General features: G+C 38.8%; 1 protein-coding gene across 12 annotated transcripts in view; it reads right to left on the minus strand.

Moving 5' to 3' along the window:
- LOC140466807 (mucin-5AC-like) overlaps positions 1–18,254 on the minus strand; it is a 167,408-nt gene that overhangs the window by 82,169 nt on the left and 66,985 nt on the right. For 11 of the 12 annotated variants that reach the window (XM_072562452.1, XM_072562444.1, XM_072562450.1 and 8 more), the window contains exons 33-40: positions 17,271–17,330; positions 14,984–15,043; positions 13,457–13,816; positions 7,363–7,422; positions 6,115–6,168; positions 3,877–3,936; positions 2,574–2,933; positions 728–781 (exon numbers count right to left, since the gene is read on the minus strand). In XM_072562452.1, the coding sequence (XP_072418553.1) occupies positions 728–781; positions 2,574–2,933; positions 3,877–3,936; positions 6,115–6,168; positions 7,363–7,422; positions 13,457–13,816; positions 14,984–15,043; positions 17,271–17,330 (1,068 nt within the window). The remainder of the gene's footprint in view (positions 1–727; positions 782–2,573; positions 2,934–3,876; positions 3,937–6,114; positions 6,169–7,362; positions 7,423–13,456; positions 13,817–14,983; positions 15,044–17,270; positions 17,331–18,254) is intronic. The other variant, XM_072562449.1, reaches the window with a different exon arrangement.

Raw genomic sequence — 18,254 nt, forward strand, 5'->3', positions numbered from 1 at the left:
GGCCTCATCTGGAGTATTGTGTGCAGTTTTGGTCGCCATACTACAGGAAGGATGTGGAGGCATTGGAACGGATGCAGAAGAGGTTTACCAGGATGTTGCCTGGTATGGTAGGAAGATTGTATGAGGAAAGGCTGAGGCACTTGGGACTTTTCTCATTGGAGAAAAGAAGGTTTAGGGGAGATTTGATAGAGATGTACAAGATGATTAGGGGTTTAGATTTAGGGTGAGAACCTTTTTCCGCGTATGGAGTCAGCTGTTACTAGGGGACACAGCTTTAAATTAAGGGGTGGTAGGTATAGGACAGATGTTAGGGGTAGATTTTTTACTCAGCAGGTTGTGAGTTCATGGAATGCCCTGCCAGTAGCAGTGGTGGACTCTCCCTCTTTAGGGTTATTTAAGCGGGCATTGGACAAGCATATGGAGGTTATTGGGCTAGTGTAGGTTAGGTAGGCTTCGGTCGGTGCAACATCGAGGGCTGAAGGGCCTGTACTGTGCTGTACTTTTCTATGTTCTATGTTCTATCAATGTCAGGAGCACAATTTCACAACAAGTATTGCTCTATAATTTTCAGCATAATAACCAAACTTCAAGCACTTTTCCAGTAACTAAACAAGAGTATTTGGAATTACAAATGAAAGGCAGGGGTTGTTACCTACTCAATGACAGACCATACGGAGTTCCTTGTGGAGAGGATTCTAGGGCAGAGCATCAAACCACTGTTACTTACCAGGTATGTATTTGGTGGTTGATGCAGTTGTAGTCTGTATGGGTTGAGTAGTTTCTGTAGAGAATGGGAAAACATTTTAATCAGCTACAATTTACACTGGTGTTGTTTGAGTTAGAATGAAACTTGATCATTAACTTTCATGCAGCAGCATGTAGCTTCACACAGAGGTTGAAATTTAGGCACTTCTGAATCTGCTCAATAAATGTAGTTTAAGAAAAGAGTATGAAGTTTTTAATGGTCCTTATACTTGTAGAAATGATATCCAATATATAGCAGTTGAGGAAACTGTTGTATAGATTTAATCACATTGATAATGGAGTTCCTGCAAACATTAGGTTTTAATAAACAGTCAAACAAAGAGATACTCTTCCGCATTACCAACAGACCAGAAAATACTAGAGAAACAATCCTGGCAATTACATAGGCGTCGTGCCTCCTAAATCCATCCAGTGCTGTTTGGGCATTTGCTGGGACCCCTTATCCAGAATAGGGAAGCCTTCAGGCCAGCAAGATGTTCAGTAGACTGGCAAAATTTGGAAGGATAAGTGATGGCAAAACGTTGAGTGAACTAGCCATGAAACTGCATCGATGAACAAAGTTCAGCAGTGGCAATAATAACTCCTGATAGGATTCTACTTTTACTGACATTCATGGACACTTCATGTATTTACATTGTAGTTTGAAAATTTCATATTATATTCGTCATTATGTTTATACGGCTATTTTACAAGTTTGTACATTTATACAACAAGTCCAAAATTGAGATGTGGTAATTACTATCAAAGAAAGATATGTAAAACTATCTAAATAAAACTCTAAATGATCATCGATTGTGCAAAATGCACATAAAGTCATCTTGTAACGGCTACAGGAAAACACAATGGCCCCCATTGTTCGATGACTAATCAATTTTGAAATGCAGATAGGAGTTGATGGGAATTCCCATCGTGCCAAGCTCTGGAGAAATTTCCTGGGAATTTTCAATGCCACCTGAAACCCTACAAAACTATTTGCTTAAATCCAGATGAGAAGACATAAACGAAAAATGGAGTTGTAAGAGATGGACAACTCATCCTCTCGCCTTGCCAGTTTATTTCAACAATTCAGAACACAGGACCAGGGCAAAGAGTAAATTGGCAAATCACACAGAAGGTGGTGCGTGTATGGAACGAGCTGCCAGAAGAAGTGGTGGAGGCTGGTACAATTGCAACATTTAAAAAGCATTTGGATGGGTATATGAATAGGAAGGGTTTGGAGGGATATGAGCCAGGTGCTGGCAGGTGGGACTAGATTGGGTTGGGGTATCTGGTCGGCATGGACAAATTGGACTGAAAGGTCTGTTTCCGTGCTGTATTACTCTATAACTCAAAGATAGAATGTGCTAATACTGCAGATACAAATCAACAATTAAATAACTGTAGTTTCAAGTTCAGCATCAAATATCAAGGCACCTCTAAAACTTGTAAACCCTATAACCTTTATTCTATAGTCGATATCAGAAATTCTCCGCTACAGATGTATCACTTGGGTTTGTGCATGTGTTTGATGTCACTAATTCATTATTTCTTTAGCAGAGGTAGTAGGCTCTAAGATTTGATGTTTTTGCAGACAAAACAACGTTGTTATATAGTACCTTCATTTTCCAACAAATTATGTTTTAAATGAAACATGTTTGCTGCATTGTAAAAGAAAATATAATACTTGTTGCAATATACTGCAAGAAGCTTCAAAAGACAGGAGCTGATTCCCTTCCTCACTTGCTCCTGAAACCCAAAATAGGACCTATGAGTTCTCATTGCTTTTGCAGTGAAAATATTTTTCTCTAGTGCATAACTATCATATTTACCTGGAATGATGGTTGTAGAAGTGGTTTCTGGAAGACTTGTTGTTGTCCATTCTGTTACTGTGTGTGGTTGACAGCAAACTCGAATTTGATAGTCGTAGCAAAATCTTCTTCCTCCCAAACCACTTTCATTGAATGTACAGACAAGTCCTGTGTCTATATCACAGGTCACATTGTCTATTGATTGACTCACTGGCCACTCGGGGAAATTAACAAATTGGCACTGAATTTTATTAATTGTATCAGACAAGGAAGGACACAGTTCATCGCGCATTGAATCCAATAATTCAAAGTCCTCTGGGTTGATCTCAGAAGGTGTGTTGTCATTAATCCAAAAGGACCATTCACCATTACATTCCTCCTCTGCAAAATAAGGAGACTGGACTTATTAAATCTGTTTGTAATCAACTTAGTTCTCAAGAAATCTGAAAAGGGCAAATGACAGTGAAATTTCCCCATGGTTGAACATTAACTAAAAAAAAGCACAATATTTCACTGTCAGACTGATCTAGTGTCAGATTATTTTGTCGTCGTAGGATTCCACTCATAATATCAAACATCAAGGCAGTGATTGTCAACTGCCAAAGGAGTGAACATGGTGAAATAAAAATCTAAGAAGGAATCCAGAGATTGACTTGAATAATTAGTGAGCTCTAGGAGCTCCTCAATGAGTGATAAATATATTTGGTCACTGAAAACATGTTATTTAATGAGAATAGATTTTATAATGCATCCTTTTCTACTGGAGTCAAGTATGCTTAATTCAAATATCAGGGATATGGATGAGGACGTTGTTCATTACAAAGTGATCCATTAATTCACATCTATTTCTAATATATATCTCTCTTCCATAAAATACTGGACAAAGATATACAAAGAAAGACAAAGATACGGGACACCAAATCATGTATTAAAATATATGCCCATCAATTCATCATCGCTGTGTCAAAAACTCTCTGTTACAGCACTGTCTATACCTACACCACATGAACTGTAGCCGTCCAGGAAGATAGTTCAGCAGCACCTTCCTAAGGGCAGTTTGGGATGGGCAATAAATGCTGGTCTACCCAGTGACACCCACAACCAGTTAATGAGAAACAAAAGGAAATACAACGTCTAAAGCATTCTCCAAATATTCCATCTAAATGAGTGGAAGTGCAAACATGTTTAGCATGAAATGTAAAATATATGCATGTAAAAATAAAATCCATCTCTTATTGTCATCTCAATAACAGATCACAGAGTTGGAAAGTAAAACTCTGATTGAGACAAACATAGCCCTCAGTATAAAATCATTGTCCCTTACCAGGTATATCGCTGGTGGTAGATGTCGTTGTAGTCGGCCTCTCTGATGGTGTTGTTGTTTCTATGGATCAAAGAAAACATTTCAACTTGTTACACATCACCCTGAGGCTCAAAAGAATCAAACCTAAAAACTTTCTTTCCTGTTGTATATAGTCAAGTTAAGCAATTGCAAAATTAAAATTATTCTCTATCTTATTCTGTCAATAAAAATACTTTAGTCAAGAGACACCACACTATTTTTGAACACATAATTCAGTATAACATTTCTATGATGTAAGAGCTACTGGAAATGCCATGTCGATTTATTGGACTTCCTGTAAATATAAAGTAAAATACTCTGGATGGTGGAAAACCTCAGGCCTGCCAACATTAGTGGAAAGAAAAACAGAATTTATGTTTCAAGTTTGATGTGAGTGTTGTTCAGATCTGTAGTTGGCAATAACCTGTGGAACAGTCTCACATGAGGGAGACACAAACTAAAATGATAAAGAAGGGTTCTGAAGGCAGTCAAGCAACAACATCAGCAATTACACAGTGGGAGCACCTGGTGTGTACTCCTGTACAGAACCAGAGATCAAGAGTGAGCTGCAGATCCTCGTGTTCAACATATTCAGATACTTGGCAATGCTGCTGTTCTTGCTCATGAGTTAATTAAAGTGATTAGATTACTGGCCATGCCAATATAATCATCAATCATTTTCATGGTATTGGTGGATGGCAGGTCGAGTGTAATGCAGATGTCCTGTGTGTTACTCTGGAATAGGCAGGTCCATAACAGTTCTTCTATAGTTAGACAATTCTATACACACTTGAAATTCTTTATCATGCCATTGTTACATCAAGGCAACAGAATGTACAATAATGAGTCCAAGAGCAACCTGCTGTTTCTCTCAGTCTCATTCCACTTGTTGGGAGGAATTCGATGTCCTCACCTGTGATGGGTTTGGTGGTGGTGGGAGGCAATGTTTTATGATGATGTCCCAATGTTTTTGACAAACTTAATGGTGTTTTTGAGCATGTTCTGAACAAAGTTAATGAAGGAGAACCGCATACACTATCAAAAGGTTTCCCTCAGTGAGGCTGGTTATAGCTGTGCAAGCACATGGAGTCAAATAATCTACTGCCATTGATTAATAAATAGCTAACAGAGAGAAAGCAGAGAGTAGGAATATATGGATCACCCTCACGGGCTCTGAGTAATGGGTTACTGCAAGGGTCACTAACTGGACACCAGCTGTTCACAATACGCAACAATGATATGCAGTTGGGAACCAAATATAATATTGGCAAATTAGCAGGTACTGCAAAGCTAAGTGAGAATGTGTGCTGTGGCAAAGATATAATGAGCTTTCAGGAGGATTTGGACAGGCTTATTGAATACGCAAGAACATGGCAAATGGAATATAATGTTGAAACGTGAAATTATCTAATTTGTGACGAGAAACAAACGTGCAATGTATTACTTTCAAGAGGAGGGGTTGTAAAGTGCAGATCCTGATAGGAATGCAGTGTCCTTGTCAATACATCACTGAAGACTAACATGCAGGGACAGCCTGCTGTTATGGAATGTCAGTGTTAATCACAACAGGATTTGGACACAGCTAAAGTGAAATCTTGCTTCAGTTGTGTAGCAGCCTGGTTCGACTGCATCTGGAGCAGTGTCTGCAGTTTTGATCTCCTCACCTCAGAAAAGATATTATTGCCATAAAGGAGTGGAGCAAAGGTTCATGTCAGTGAGGAATAGATACAAAGAGTTTTACAGTTGGGCCGGCATGACCGAGTGAGACTGACTGTCCTCATAACCTTCTCTCATCCCTTGATATTGTGATAGATCACCAGTTTTGGTAATATGTGACAATTATTTATGACAACCAAGGTGGTAGATGTTATTTTATAACACTATTATGATATGCTTTTCTCAAATGGTGATGCACAGATGGAATACCATCATGAGGAACATTGTGTGACAGCAACTCGTAAATCAATTATCACCAACTTCTGACTCACATTTCACTTCCAACAAAAATCTACGTCAGGAGCACTACTTCAAGACAAATATTGCCTGAAAAGTTACAGCATAATGACCAAAGCTACAAGCAATATTTCAGTATATCATTAGAAAAGAGTATGTGTGGGTACAAACTAAAGCCAAGCTTTGTAACCTACTCAATGACATGCCACTAAACAACCTATGTGTCGAGACAGTTCAAGGACAGAGTGGCAAACCACTGTTACTTACCGGGGATGTAGATGGTGGTTGATTCAGTTGTCGTCCGTATTGGGAGAGTAGTTTCTATTGAGAATATGAAAACATTTCAATCAGCTACAATGTACACTGAGGCTCTTGGAGTCAGGATAACATTAACTTTCATGCAGCATGTATCGTTCTTAGTCTGCTCAGTAAAAGTAGTCGAAGAGAACAGCATGTCGTTATTAATGCTCCTTATACTGGTGCAAATGATGTCCTATATGTAACAATTCCTCTCATTGTCATATAACTGGAACCATATTAATAATGGAGTTCCTGCAAATATGAGTTGTAAATTAACTGTAGGATTTCTGAATGAGGTACTCATTCAGGTTGACCTCAACTTTTCCAGATAAGCAATGGATCTGAAAATACCACTGCACCAATCCCATCCATTCTACAGGAACCATACCTAAAAAGCCATCCAATGCTGATTGGATATTTACTGGGATCCTCACCCAGGACAAGGAAACCTTCAGGTCAATTAGGAGTTCAGTAGAGTGACAAAATTTGGAGGGATTAGGGATGGCAAAAATTTGAATAAACTGGTCATGAAACTACATAAGTGAACAAAACAATTTCAGCAGTAGAAATGCAAAGTCCACATCTTCTCATATAAATTCATTTATACCCACGTTCATGTGCACTCCATGTACTTACATTGAAGTTTAAAAATGTAATCTCATCTCCTTATTCTATTTATGTGGCAGTTTTACAAGTTTGTACGTCTACATAACTAGTCCAAAGCTGAGAGATGGTAAATAGTATCAAAGAAAATAATGCAAATCTATACATGATGTAAATAATTACGGATTGTGCAAATTATACATAAAGTCATCTTGTAACTGTTGCAGAAAAATGCATTCCTTTATCAAACTCCTGGAATTCACTGCCTGTTACAGTCCTGTGTCTGTACCTACAACTCATGGAGCTGTTCAGAAATATAGCTCAGCAGCACCTTCCTGAGGGCAGTTTGGGATGGGCAATAAATGCTGATCTAGCCAGCAACACCCACAACCAGTTAATGAGAAACAAAAAGAAATACAATGTCTAAAGCATTGTCCAAATATTCCATCCAAATGCGTGGAGATACAAAGACGTTTAGAATGAAAAATAAAATATTTGCCTGTAAAAATAAAGGCATGCCTTATTGTCATCTTAATAAATGTTCACAGACTTAGAAAGTTAAACTCTTATCGAGAACAGATTGGTCCTCACTATATAACCATTGTCCCTTACCAGGTATGTAGCTGGTGGTAGATGTTCTTGTAGTCAGTCTCTCTGATGGTGTTGTTGTTTCTATGGATCAGAGAAAACATTTCAACCCGTTACACTGCACCCTGAGGCTCAACAGAATCAAATCTAAAACGTTTCTCTCCTGTTGCATGTAGCCATATTAAACGATTGCAAAAGTGAAATAATTCTCTTTGATCTCAGTCTGCTCAACAAAATTATTTTGTCAAGAGAGACCACACTATTTAATGACTTATAATTCATTATCATTTCTCTGATAAAAGTTACAGAGTTTATGTTTCAAGTCTGATGTGGCTGTTGTTCAGATCTGTAGTTGGCAATAGCCTGTGGCTCATTCTCATGTGAGGGAGATGCAAACCGAACTGATAGAGAGTGTTTCTGAAGACAGTTGAGCAACAATCTCAGCACTTATACAGTGGGAGCACCTTGTTTGTACTCCTGTACAGAACCAGAGACAGAAAGTGAGCTGCACATCCTCATATTCAACGTATCCCGATACTTGGCAATGCTGCTGTTCCTGTTCATGAGTTGACTTAAGCGATTAGATTACTGGCCATGTCAATATAATCAGCAATCATTTTCATATTGGTGGTTCACAGATTGCTTTTAATGCAGGTTTCATGTGTGCAAGACTGGAAGAGGCAAATGCAAAACAGTTTTTCTATAGTTTGCCGATTCTGTGCAGACTTGAGATTCTTTATCATGTTCTTTTTATATCAAGACAACACAACATGGAATAACACGAAACCTGTTGTTTCTCAGTCTCGTTCCAATCACAGGGAGGAATTCAATGTGCTCCCCTGTGGTGGGTTCGATGTTGGGGGGCAATATTTCATATTGGATTATGGTGAATGATGCCCCACTGCCTTCTTGTCTTCACCCCAATTAAGTCCACATCACAAAGGCTCCTGCCCGGTTGTCAATGGAGCTCCCTGAGGGTAACTAACATCCACTAAAACACCCTCATGTCTCCCACCAGTGGTGGTCTCTCAGTGATAGGGATAACAGTTAGGATCAATTCCCGGAATGGCTGAACTATTACGCTGAATGATTGGAGTGACTGGGCTTGTATACCCTTGAGTTTAGAAGGCTGAGAGGGATCTGATTGAGACTTGTAAGATTATTAATGGATTGAACACTCTGGAGGCAGGAAGCATGTTTCCGCTGATGGATAAATCCCGAACCAGAGGACACAGTTTAAAAATAAGGTGAAGGCCACTTAGAACAGAGTTGAGGAGAAACGTCTTCACCTAGAGAATGGTGGGTCTATGGAATGCTCTGCCCCAGAAGGCTGTGGAGGCCAAGTCTCTGGATACTTTGGAGAAAGAGTTGGATAGAGCTCTTAAGGATAGTGGAATCAAGGGTTATGGGGATAAGGCAGGAACAGGATACTGATTGAGGATGATCAGCCATGATCATAGTGAATGGTGGTGTCGGCTCAAAGGGCAGAATGGCCTAATCCTGCACCCATTGTCTATTAATCTCCAGCATTACCATAAATTATAGCCAACATTTGAAAGATCAAGGCAGTGATCTTCAGCTGCCTACATGAGGGGATGGGGGAATTGAGGGAAATTAAATTCCATGCCCACAATGACTGCCAGATAACACTTCCTTAAGATCCATGAAATGAGAAAACCTAACAAGCCTTGTCCCCAGACTCTGATCAGTGAGTATTAGTCCGATACAATGTTCCACTGATGTGTCTGATGGAGTGCAATGGTTCAGCTTCATGAACATCTCTCACCCCATCGCATTTTCAATCTATAATCTCTGTGTTACCAAAGTGTGCAAAGTATGTTTGATAACTAACATTATATAGCCTACGAAAGCAAAGAACTGTTTCTGAAGAAGAGGCACTGAATTTAAAACATTGACTCGCACTCTCTCTCTCTCTCTCTCCCCACAACTGCTACCAGATCAGTTTTTATTTTCCATCGCCACGGTAGTGATTGGAATGAGGTTAGACAGGTGGAATTCATAGAATCTGAGTTCCCTGATTGGATCAGATTATCAGCGCTTTCAGAGAGCCCTGGCTGACAGATATAGACAGGAGTGACAGAACTTCTGTTCATTCAGAGCTGGCTCTGACGGAGTTGGATCAGTGGCAAGGACTCTCCATGTGTAAATAAAGGATGACTAAATATGACGGGATACTGGCCCGGGTGGAGTTATTTCATTCAATACGAGCAGCATTTTACTTTTGTCATAAAATGCTTTCTTGCTGGAAGGTAAGAGTTGAGGGACAATGAGGATTTGAAGGAAATAAGCATCAGTCAGATGCTTTACTGTAGAAATAAAAGTGGTTGCAAGTTAATAAATCCCCACATCCCAGAGTGTAGAAGGAGGTGTGACAGGGACATTCAATGCTTTCAAGACTCATAGGCTTTTGAATGATTCCTGCAAATGTCACCCCATTATTTAAGAAGCGAGAGAGAGACAAATAGAGACAGACAGACCTGCCAACCTTACATCAGTAGTAGGGAAAGTTTTAGAATGTATTCTAAAGGCAGGCAGATATAGAAACCTAGAGATAGATAATGATCCGATTGGGCATTCTCAGTATGGATTTATGAATTAGAAATAGTATTTGACAAATTTGATGGCATTTTTGAGCTTGTTCTGAACAAAGTTGATAAAAGAGAGACAATGGACATAGTCTTTGCAAGATTTGAGTACTCTATCAAAAGGTTTCCCTAAGTGAGGCTGGTTATAACTACAGTATTCAAGCACGTGAAATAGGCATGATCTACTACCATTGATTAATAATTAGCTAACAAAGAGAGGAGAAATATATGGATCATCCTCACGTTGGTGGGCTCTGAGTAATGGGTTACTGCAAGGGTCAGTAACTGGACCCCAGCTATTAACAGGTGGGAACCAAATATAATATTGGCAAATTAGCAGGCACTGCAAACCTAAGTAAGAATATGTGCTGTGGCAAAGATATAAAGAGCTTTCAGAAGGATTTGGACAGACTTATTGAATAGGCAAGAACATGGCATAGGGCATAATGTGCAAATGTGAAATTATCTCATTTGTGACGAGAAACAAATGTGCAGTGTATTACTATCAAGGAGAGACAATGGAAAGTGTAGATGCTCATAGGGAATGAGGAGTTCTTGTCAGTAAGTCACTGAAGAAAATGAGGATTGCAGATGCTGGAGATCAGAGCTTAAAAATGTGTTGCTGGAAAAGCGCAGCAGGTCAGGCAGCTCCTTTGATGCTGCCTGACCTGCTGCGCTTTTCCAGCAACACATTTTTAAGCAGTAAATCACTGAAGACTAACATGCAGTGGCAGCCAGTGTTATGGAATGTCAGTGTTAATCACAAGAGGATTTGAACACAGATAAAGTGAAATCTTGCTTCAGTTGTGTAGGAGCCTGGTTCAACTGCATCTTGAGCAGTGTCTGCAGTTTTGATCTCCTCACCTCAGAAAAGATGTTATTGCCATAGAGAGAGTGGAACAAAGGTTCAGGTCAGTGAGGAATAGATACAAAGGATCTTACAGTCGGGCCTGCATGACAGAGTGAGACTGACTGCTCTCATGACCTTCTCTCATCCCTTGATATGGTGATAGATCACCAGTTTTCGTAATATGTGACAATTATTTATGACAACCAAGTAGATGTTATTTTATAACACTATTATAATATGCTTTTCTCAAATGGTGATGCACAGATGGAGTTCCATCATGAGGAACACTGTGTGACAGCAACTCGTAAATCAATTATCACCAACTTCTGACTCACATTTCACTTCTAACAAAAACCTACGTCAGGAGCACTACTTCAAGACAAATATTGCCCAAAAAGGTACAGCATAATGACCAAAGCTACAAGCAATATTTCAGTATATCATTATAAAAGAGTACGTGTGGGTACAAATTAAAGCCAAGCTTTGTTCAGTAACTCTCTGTGGCCTGTCATTGAGTAGGTTACAATCTACGTGTCAAGACAGTTCAAGAACAGAGTGGCAAACCACTGTTATTTACTGGGTATGGAGATGGTAGTAGTCCGTATTGGGAGAGTAGTTTCTATTGAGAATATGAAAACATTTGAATCAGCTACAATGTACACTGAGGTTCTTGGAGTCAGGTTGACATTAACTTTCATGCAGCATGTATCGCTCTTAGTCTGTTCAGTAAAAGTAATTGAAGCAGAGAGTATGTAGTTATATTAATGCTCCTTAAAATGGTGCAAATGATGTCCTATATGTAACAATTGTTCTCATTGTCATGTAGGCGTAACCACATTAATAATGGATTTCTTGCAAATTAGTTTTTTATTAACGATGGGATCTCTGATTGAGATACTCATCCAGGTTGACCTCAACATTTCCAGATAAGCAATGGATCTGAAAATACCAGTGAAGCAACCCTGGCAATTCTACAGGAATCTGTTTAGACATTTACTGGGATCCCTCATCCAGACAGAGAAACCTTCAGGACAATTAGGAGTTCGGTAGACTAGCAAACTTTGGAGAGATAAGGAATGGCAAAAAATTGGATAAACTAGTCATGAAATTACACAAGTGAACAAAACAAGTTCAGCAATAGAAATGAAAGGTCTGTATCGCATCATATAAATCCATTTTTATCAACATTCAGATGCATTACATGGATTTACATTGAAGTTTGAAAAGTTCATCTCATATTCCTTATCTTATCTATGTGGCAGTTTTACAAGTATGTGCATCTACATACCTGGGCTAAAACGGAGAGGTGGTAAATAGTATCAAAGAAAATAATGTGTACTGTCCACTCCATGTAAATGATTATTGAATGTGCAACCTGCACATAGAGTCATAACACCATAAGACATAGGAGCAGAAAGTCGGACATTCAACCAATCGAGTCTGCTCCGCCAGTCAATCAGGGCTGATATTTCAATGTCAATTTCCCGTTTTCTCCCCATAACTTTTGATCCCCTTGGTAATCAAGAACCTATCTCATACCTACTGCAGGCTAAAGCAATGGTCCCATTTTTTTTTAATGATCAGGCAATTGATTTGGAAGAGTTGTAACCCATCATGCCAAATTCTGAAGTAACTGCCTGGGCATTTTCAAAGCTTCCTCCAACCCTGCAAAACCGTTTGCTTAAATCCAAAAAAGTAGATGAAAGGAAAAATGGTGCTGAAAGCAAGAAATGGACAATTCATCCTCTTTCCGTGCCAGTTTATTTAATCAACTCAGAAGACAGGACCTGGGCAAAAAGCAAATTGGCAAACAGTCATTCACTGACAACTCAAATATAGAACTTGCTACTGCTGAGGATGCAAATCAGCAATTAAACAACTGTCATCTCAAGTTCATCATTGAACATCAAGGCAATTCTGAGAATCTGTTAACCATGTAACCTTTATTCTTCGAGACGACATCAGAAACTCTCCCCTTTAGATTTATCACCTGAGATTGTGCATGTGTTTGATGTCACTTATTCTGGATGTAGGTTTGCTTGCTGAACTGGAAGGTTCATTTCCAGATGTTTCGTCACTCTACTAGGTGACATCTTCAGTGGGCCTCCGGGTGAAGCACTGCTGATCACTCCTGCTTTCTATTTATATGTTATATTTACTTTCATATGTATTTCTATTTATTCACCAACCCAAAGAAACACAAACAGATAAATAGAAAGCAGGAATGATCAGCAGTGCTTCACCCGGAGGCCCACTGAAGATGTCACCTAGTAGGGTGACGAAACATCTGGAAATGAACCTTCCAGCTCAGCGAGCAAATCTACATCCAGAACCTCAATCTGAGCTATAAATCTTCTCAAAACTCATTTTGTCACTTAGTCATTTCTTCTTTCTCCGGGATAGTAGGTACTAGAATTTGACTCTCTTGCGCACAGTAAAACTCTATGATTCCCTCATTTTCCAACAGATTACGTTTAATTGAAAATTGTTTGCTGCATTGTAAACGAAAAAAATGTACTTGTTTTAATTTACTACAAAAGCTTCAAAAGACGGGAGCTGATAGCCCTCTTCACTTGTTCTCAAAACCGAAAGTCGGACCTAAGGGTTCTCACTGTTTTTGCAGTAAAAATATCTTTTACTTGTCCACAACTGTCATATTTACCTGGAATGATGGTTGTAGAGGTGGTTTCTGGAAGACTTGTTGTTGTCCATTCTGTTGTTACGTGTGGCTCACAGCAAACTCGAATTTGATAGTCGTAGCAAAATCTTCTTCCTCCCAAACCACTTTCATTGAATGTACAGACAAGTCCTGTGTCTATATCACAGGTCACATTGTCTATTGATTGACTCACTGGCCACTCGGGGAAATCAACAAATTGGCACTGAATTTTATTAATTGTATCGGACAAGGAAGGACACAGCTCATCGCGCATTAAATCCAATAATTCAAAGTCCTCTGGGTTGATCTCAGAAGGTGTATTGTCATTAACCCAAGTGGACCATTCACCATTACATTCCTCCTCTGCAAAATAAGGAGAGAAGTCTTGATGAAACTTCCTTAATCAACTTAGTTAACAAGAAACTGAAAAAAGAAAATGGCTGTAGAATTTCTGTTAGATGGGTGAATTGCCACATCATAGTTTCATCAAATAATTTCACTACTACTGAGCATTAGTTCAGTGTAGTATTTGACTGTTGGGACTGATGTAGTATCAAATTACTTGTCAAAGTAGGATTCTACTCATAATATCAAAGATTAAGGCAGTGATAATTAACTGCTCACAGAGTGAACATGTTGAAATAAAGGTCCAAGAATAAATCCAAAGGCTGACTAACTGGATTTACTCTTGGAGCTGTATGAGCTTGTCTAGGGATGACAAATATATTGGTCATCGAAAGCATGTTACTCAGTGAGATTATTCCTTTCCATTTGGATGGTAAAAACAATGACTGCAGATGCTGAAAACCAGATTCTGGATTAGAGTGGTGCTGGAAAAGCACAGCAGTTCAGGCAGCATCCGAGAAGCAGGAAAATCGACGTTTCGGGCAAAAGCCCTTCATCCTTTGCCTGAAACGTCGATTTTCCTGCTCCTCAGATGCTGCCTTTCCATTTGGAGTCTAGTGTGCTTCATTCATACATAAGGGATGTGTGTGTGGAGGTTATCATTCATTGCAAAATAATTTGTAAATCTACATCAATTTTTCACATACATTCATTTTCCAATAAATTCTATACAGATATACTGTACTCAAACATATATTGGAATTATATGATGAGTGATTCACCACAGCTGTATCAAAATCCTGGAATTGTCTCTCTCTCTCTCTCTCTCTCTCTCTCAGTTACAGCCCTGTGTGTGTACCTACACCATGTGGTCCATACCCAGTTAAGATGATAGCTCAGCAGAACCTTGTTGAGGACAATTAGAGATGGGCAATAAATTCTGGTCTAGTCACCAACACCCACAACCAGTTAATAAGAAACAAAAGAAATACAATTACTAAAGCATTGCCTGAAGATTGCATTTTAATGAATACAGATGCAAAGATGAGAAACAAGAGAAGTAAATTTGCATGTAAAAATAAATTTCATATCTTGTTATTGTGTCTATTACAGACCACATATTTAAAGAAATAATACACTTATTGAGCATAACTTAATTCTCAGTATAAAACCATTGTCCCTTACCAAGTATGTAGCTGGTGCTAGATGTCCTTGTAGTTGGTGTCTCTGATGGTGTTGTTGTTTCTATGGATCAGAGAAAACATTTCAATGTGTTACACTGCACCCTCACACTCAGCAGATTCAAATTGAAAAATTGTCTTTCTTTTTGCATGTAGCCACGTGATACAATATCAAAACAGAAATTATTCTCTTGTAACTCAGTCTATCAATAAAATTATTTCAGTCCAGAGAGACCATACTATTTAATAACTCATACTTCATTGTAACATTGCTACAGTATCAGTGTTACTGGAATGATCACGTGGATTTGATGGAGTTTCTGTAAATGTTAAAAATATGTGGATGCTGCAGAAACTCAGCAGGTCTGGCAGCACCCGGTGAGAAAGAAACACAGTTAATATTTCAAGGCTGATAATGACTGTTATTCAGATCTGTGGTTTGCAACAGCCTGTGGCACATTCTCACATGAGAGAGATGCAAACCAAACTGATAAAGAATGGTACTGAAAATAGTCAAGCAACAATCTCAGCAATTGGGAGCACCTTGTGTGTAATCCTGTACAGAACAGAGAACAGAGAGTGAGCTGGAGATCCTCATGTTCAACATATTCAAATACTTGGCAATGCTGCTCAAGAGATATTTAAAGAGATTAGTTTGCTGGCCATGTCAACATAATTGTTTTCACGATGATTGCAGACAGCAGACTGCTTCTTAATAAGAATACCAGTATGGAAGTCTGGAATATGTAAATGCATAACAGCTCCTCATTAGTTTGACAATTCCATACAGACGTGAGAATCTTAGTCATGTTCTCATTACTCAATGTCGCTATATGGTGCAATGAGTATCAAGACAGCAGAATGTTAAATACATGAGTCCACGAGTAGCCCGTTGGTTCTCAGTCTCATTCCACTCATTGGGAGGAATTCAGCACCCTCCTTTCTGTGATGGGTTCAGTGGTGCTGGGGCAATTAATTGTGCTGCACAATAGTGGGTGATCACCTCACTTCTTGCCACCACACCAATTAGGTCCATGTCACAAGGACTCCTGCTCAGTTGTCAATTTCTGAACTGATTAATCCCCAGGACCTGATGTTCTACATGCCATGATGGAGAAGTAAATGCTATAGGGATAATCAATGCATTGGTGATTATCTTCCAAAACCCATTGGTTTTTGAATGATTCCTGCAGATCTGAAGCTAGCAAATATCACCACACTATTTAAGAAAAGAGTCTAAGACAAAACATGGAAGTATAACCCTGTTAACCTTATACCAGTACTAGGGAAAATGCTGGAAATTATTGTAAAGAATGGGATAAATAGAAACCTGGTTGATAATAATCCATTTGGGCATTGTCATAAGAGATTTATGAATTGGAAATTATGTTTAACAAGCCTGTTGGTATTTCTGAACATTTCACAAACAAAATTGATAAAGGACAGCTTGTCGACATTATATATTCAGATCTTTGGAAGATTTTTGATAAAGTCCCCTGAAGGACTAGGTAAATTTATTCAAGTTTGTGGAGTAGGAGGTAATGTATGAGCTTTGTTTTAAAATTGGCTAACAAATGAAAAGCAGAGAGTAGGAATATGTAGATCATTCTCACGATGGCAGGCTGTGAGTAGCTGCTTGCTAGAATCTATTCTAAGCATGGGATACATAGAAGCCTGGGTGATAATGATCTGATTGGGCATTTTCAGCACAGATTTGTGAATTGTAAATCATGTTTGACAAACTTATATGCTTCAGTCATATATAAAAAGGAAGAAGTTGTGGAGGTTATTGCTCATTTGCTGAATTTATGTCCATTTTTCACGTATATTTCTTTTCCATTAAATTATTTACAAAGATATACTGTGAACAGGACACCAAATCATATCTTAACTATATGATCATCAATTCACTATTGCTGGGTCAAAATCCTGGAATTCTCTTTCAGTTACCTCACTGTGTATGTACCTACACCACATGGACTGCAACCATTTAAGATGATAGCTCAGCAGCACTTTCTTGAGGGCACTTAGGGATGGGCAATAAATGCTGGTCTAACCAGGGATATAAATAGCCAATGAGAAATGAAAAGGAATACAATTTCTAAAGCATTGCCTGAATATTGCATCTTAATGAGATGCAAATATGTTTAGAATATTATATAAGAAAGTTAAATTTGGATCTAAAAATTAAATCGATATCTTATCATTTAGTTGATACCACACCACCTCGAGTTAGAAAATTCTCTTGTTGAGAACAACTTGGTCCTCAGTATAAAATTACTATCCCTTACTAGGTATGTAGCTGGTGGTAGATTTCGTTGTAGTCAGTCTCTCTGATGGTGTTGTTGTTTCTATGGTGCAGAGAAAACATTTCAATCGGTTACACAGCACCCTGGAGGTTCAACAGCATCAAATCTAAGAAATTTCTTTGTTTCTGTCCAATTGGCATAATATTTGCAAAAGTAAATTTTTGCTCCTACCTCACTCAGCTCAATAATATTTTCTTTGTTGGTTTTCAATCTCCACAGGTAACTTCTAACATTGGACAGCTACTTACTCAACTGATTATGGATGTTTCTGAAGGTACTCAGGTAATTACTGCCCAGCTTACCAATACTGCTGTTATTAAGCCACTGGTGAGCAGGAGCTTTTGACCCAAGAAGAAAGACAATCCACTCCACTAGCAGTACCTAAGGGTTCCCGGTTGGTGGTCATTTGATGGTACACAGCACCTTATAACCTTCCTGACATCGGGAATGGCTGGGAGCTAATTGAAGGTCAATTCTAACCTTGGCTACTGTATTATTTGTCAATGTATTAATCCTCCTGGAAGTAGAATTTTCATTTAAACAGCATTAGTCCTAACTACATTTGTTCTCAAAGATTAATTCCCTGCATGTAACTATCATATTTGCCTGGAATAGTGGTGGTAGAGATGGTTTCTGGCAGACTTGTTGTTGTCCATTCTATTACTGTGTGTGGTTCACAGCAAACTCGAATTTGATAGTCGTAGCAAAACCTTCTTCCTCCCAAACCACTTTCATTGAATGTACAGACAAGTCCTGTGTCTATATCACAGGTCACATTGTCTATTGATTGACTCACTGGCCACTTGGGGAAATCAACAAATTGGCACTGACTTTTATTAATTGTATCAGAAGAGTAGGGACACAATTCATCGCGTAATGGATCTAATAATTCAAAGTCCCCTGGACCGATCTCAGAAGGTGTGTTGTCATTAAACCAAGGGGACCATTTACCATTACATTTCTCCT

This window comes from Chiloscyllium punctatum, chromosome 44 (assembly GCF_047496795.1).
Source record: "Chiloscyllium punctatum isolate Juve2018m chromosome 44, sChiPun1.3, whole genome shotgun sequence".
Taxonomy (NCBI): domain Eukaryota; kingdom Metazoa; phylum Chordata; class Chondrichthyes; order Orectolobiformes; family Hemiscylliidae; genus Chiloscyllium; species Chiloscyllium punctatum.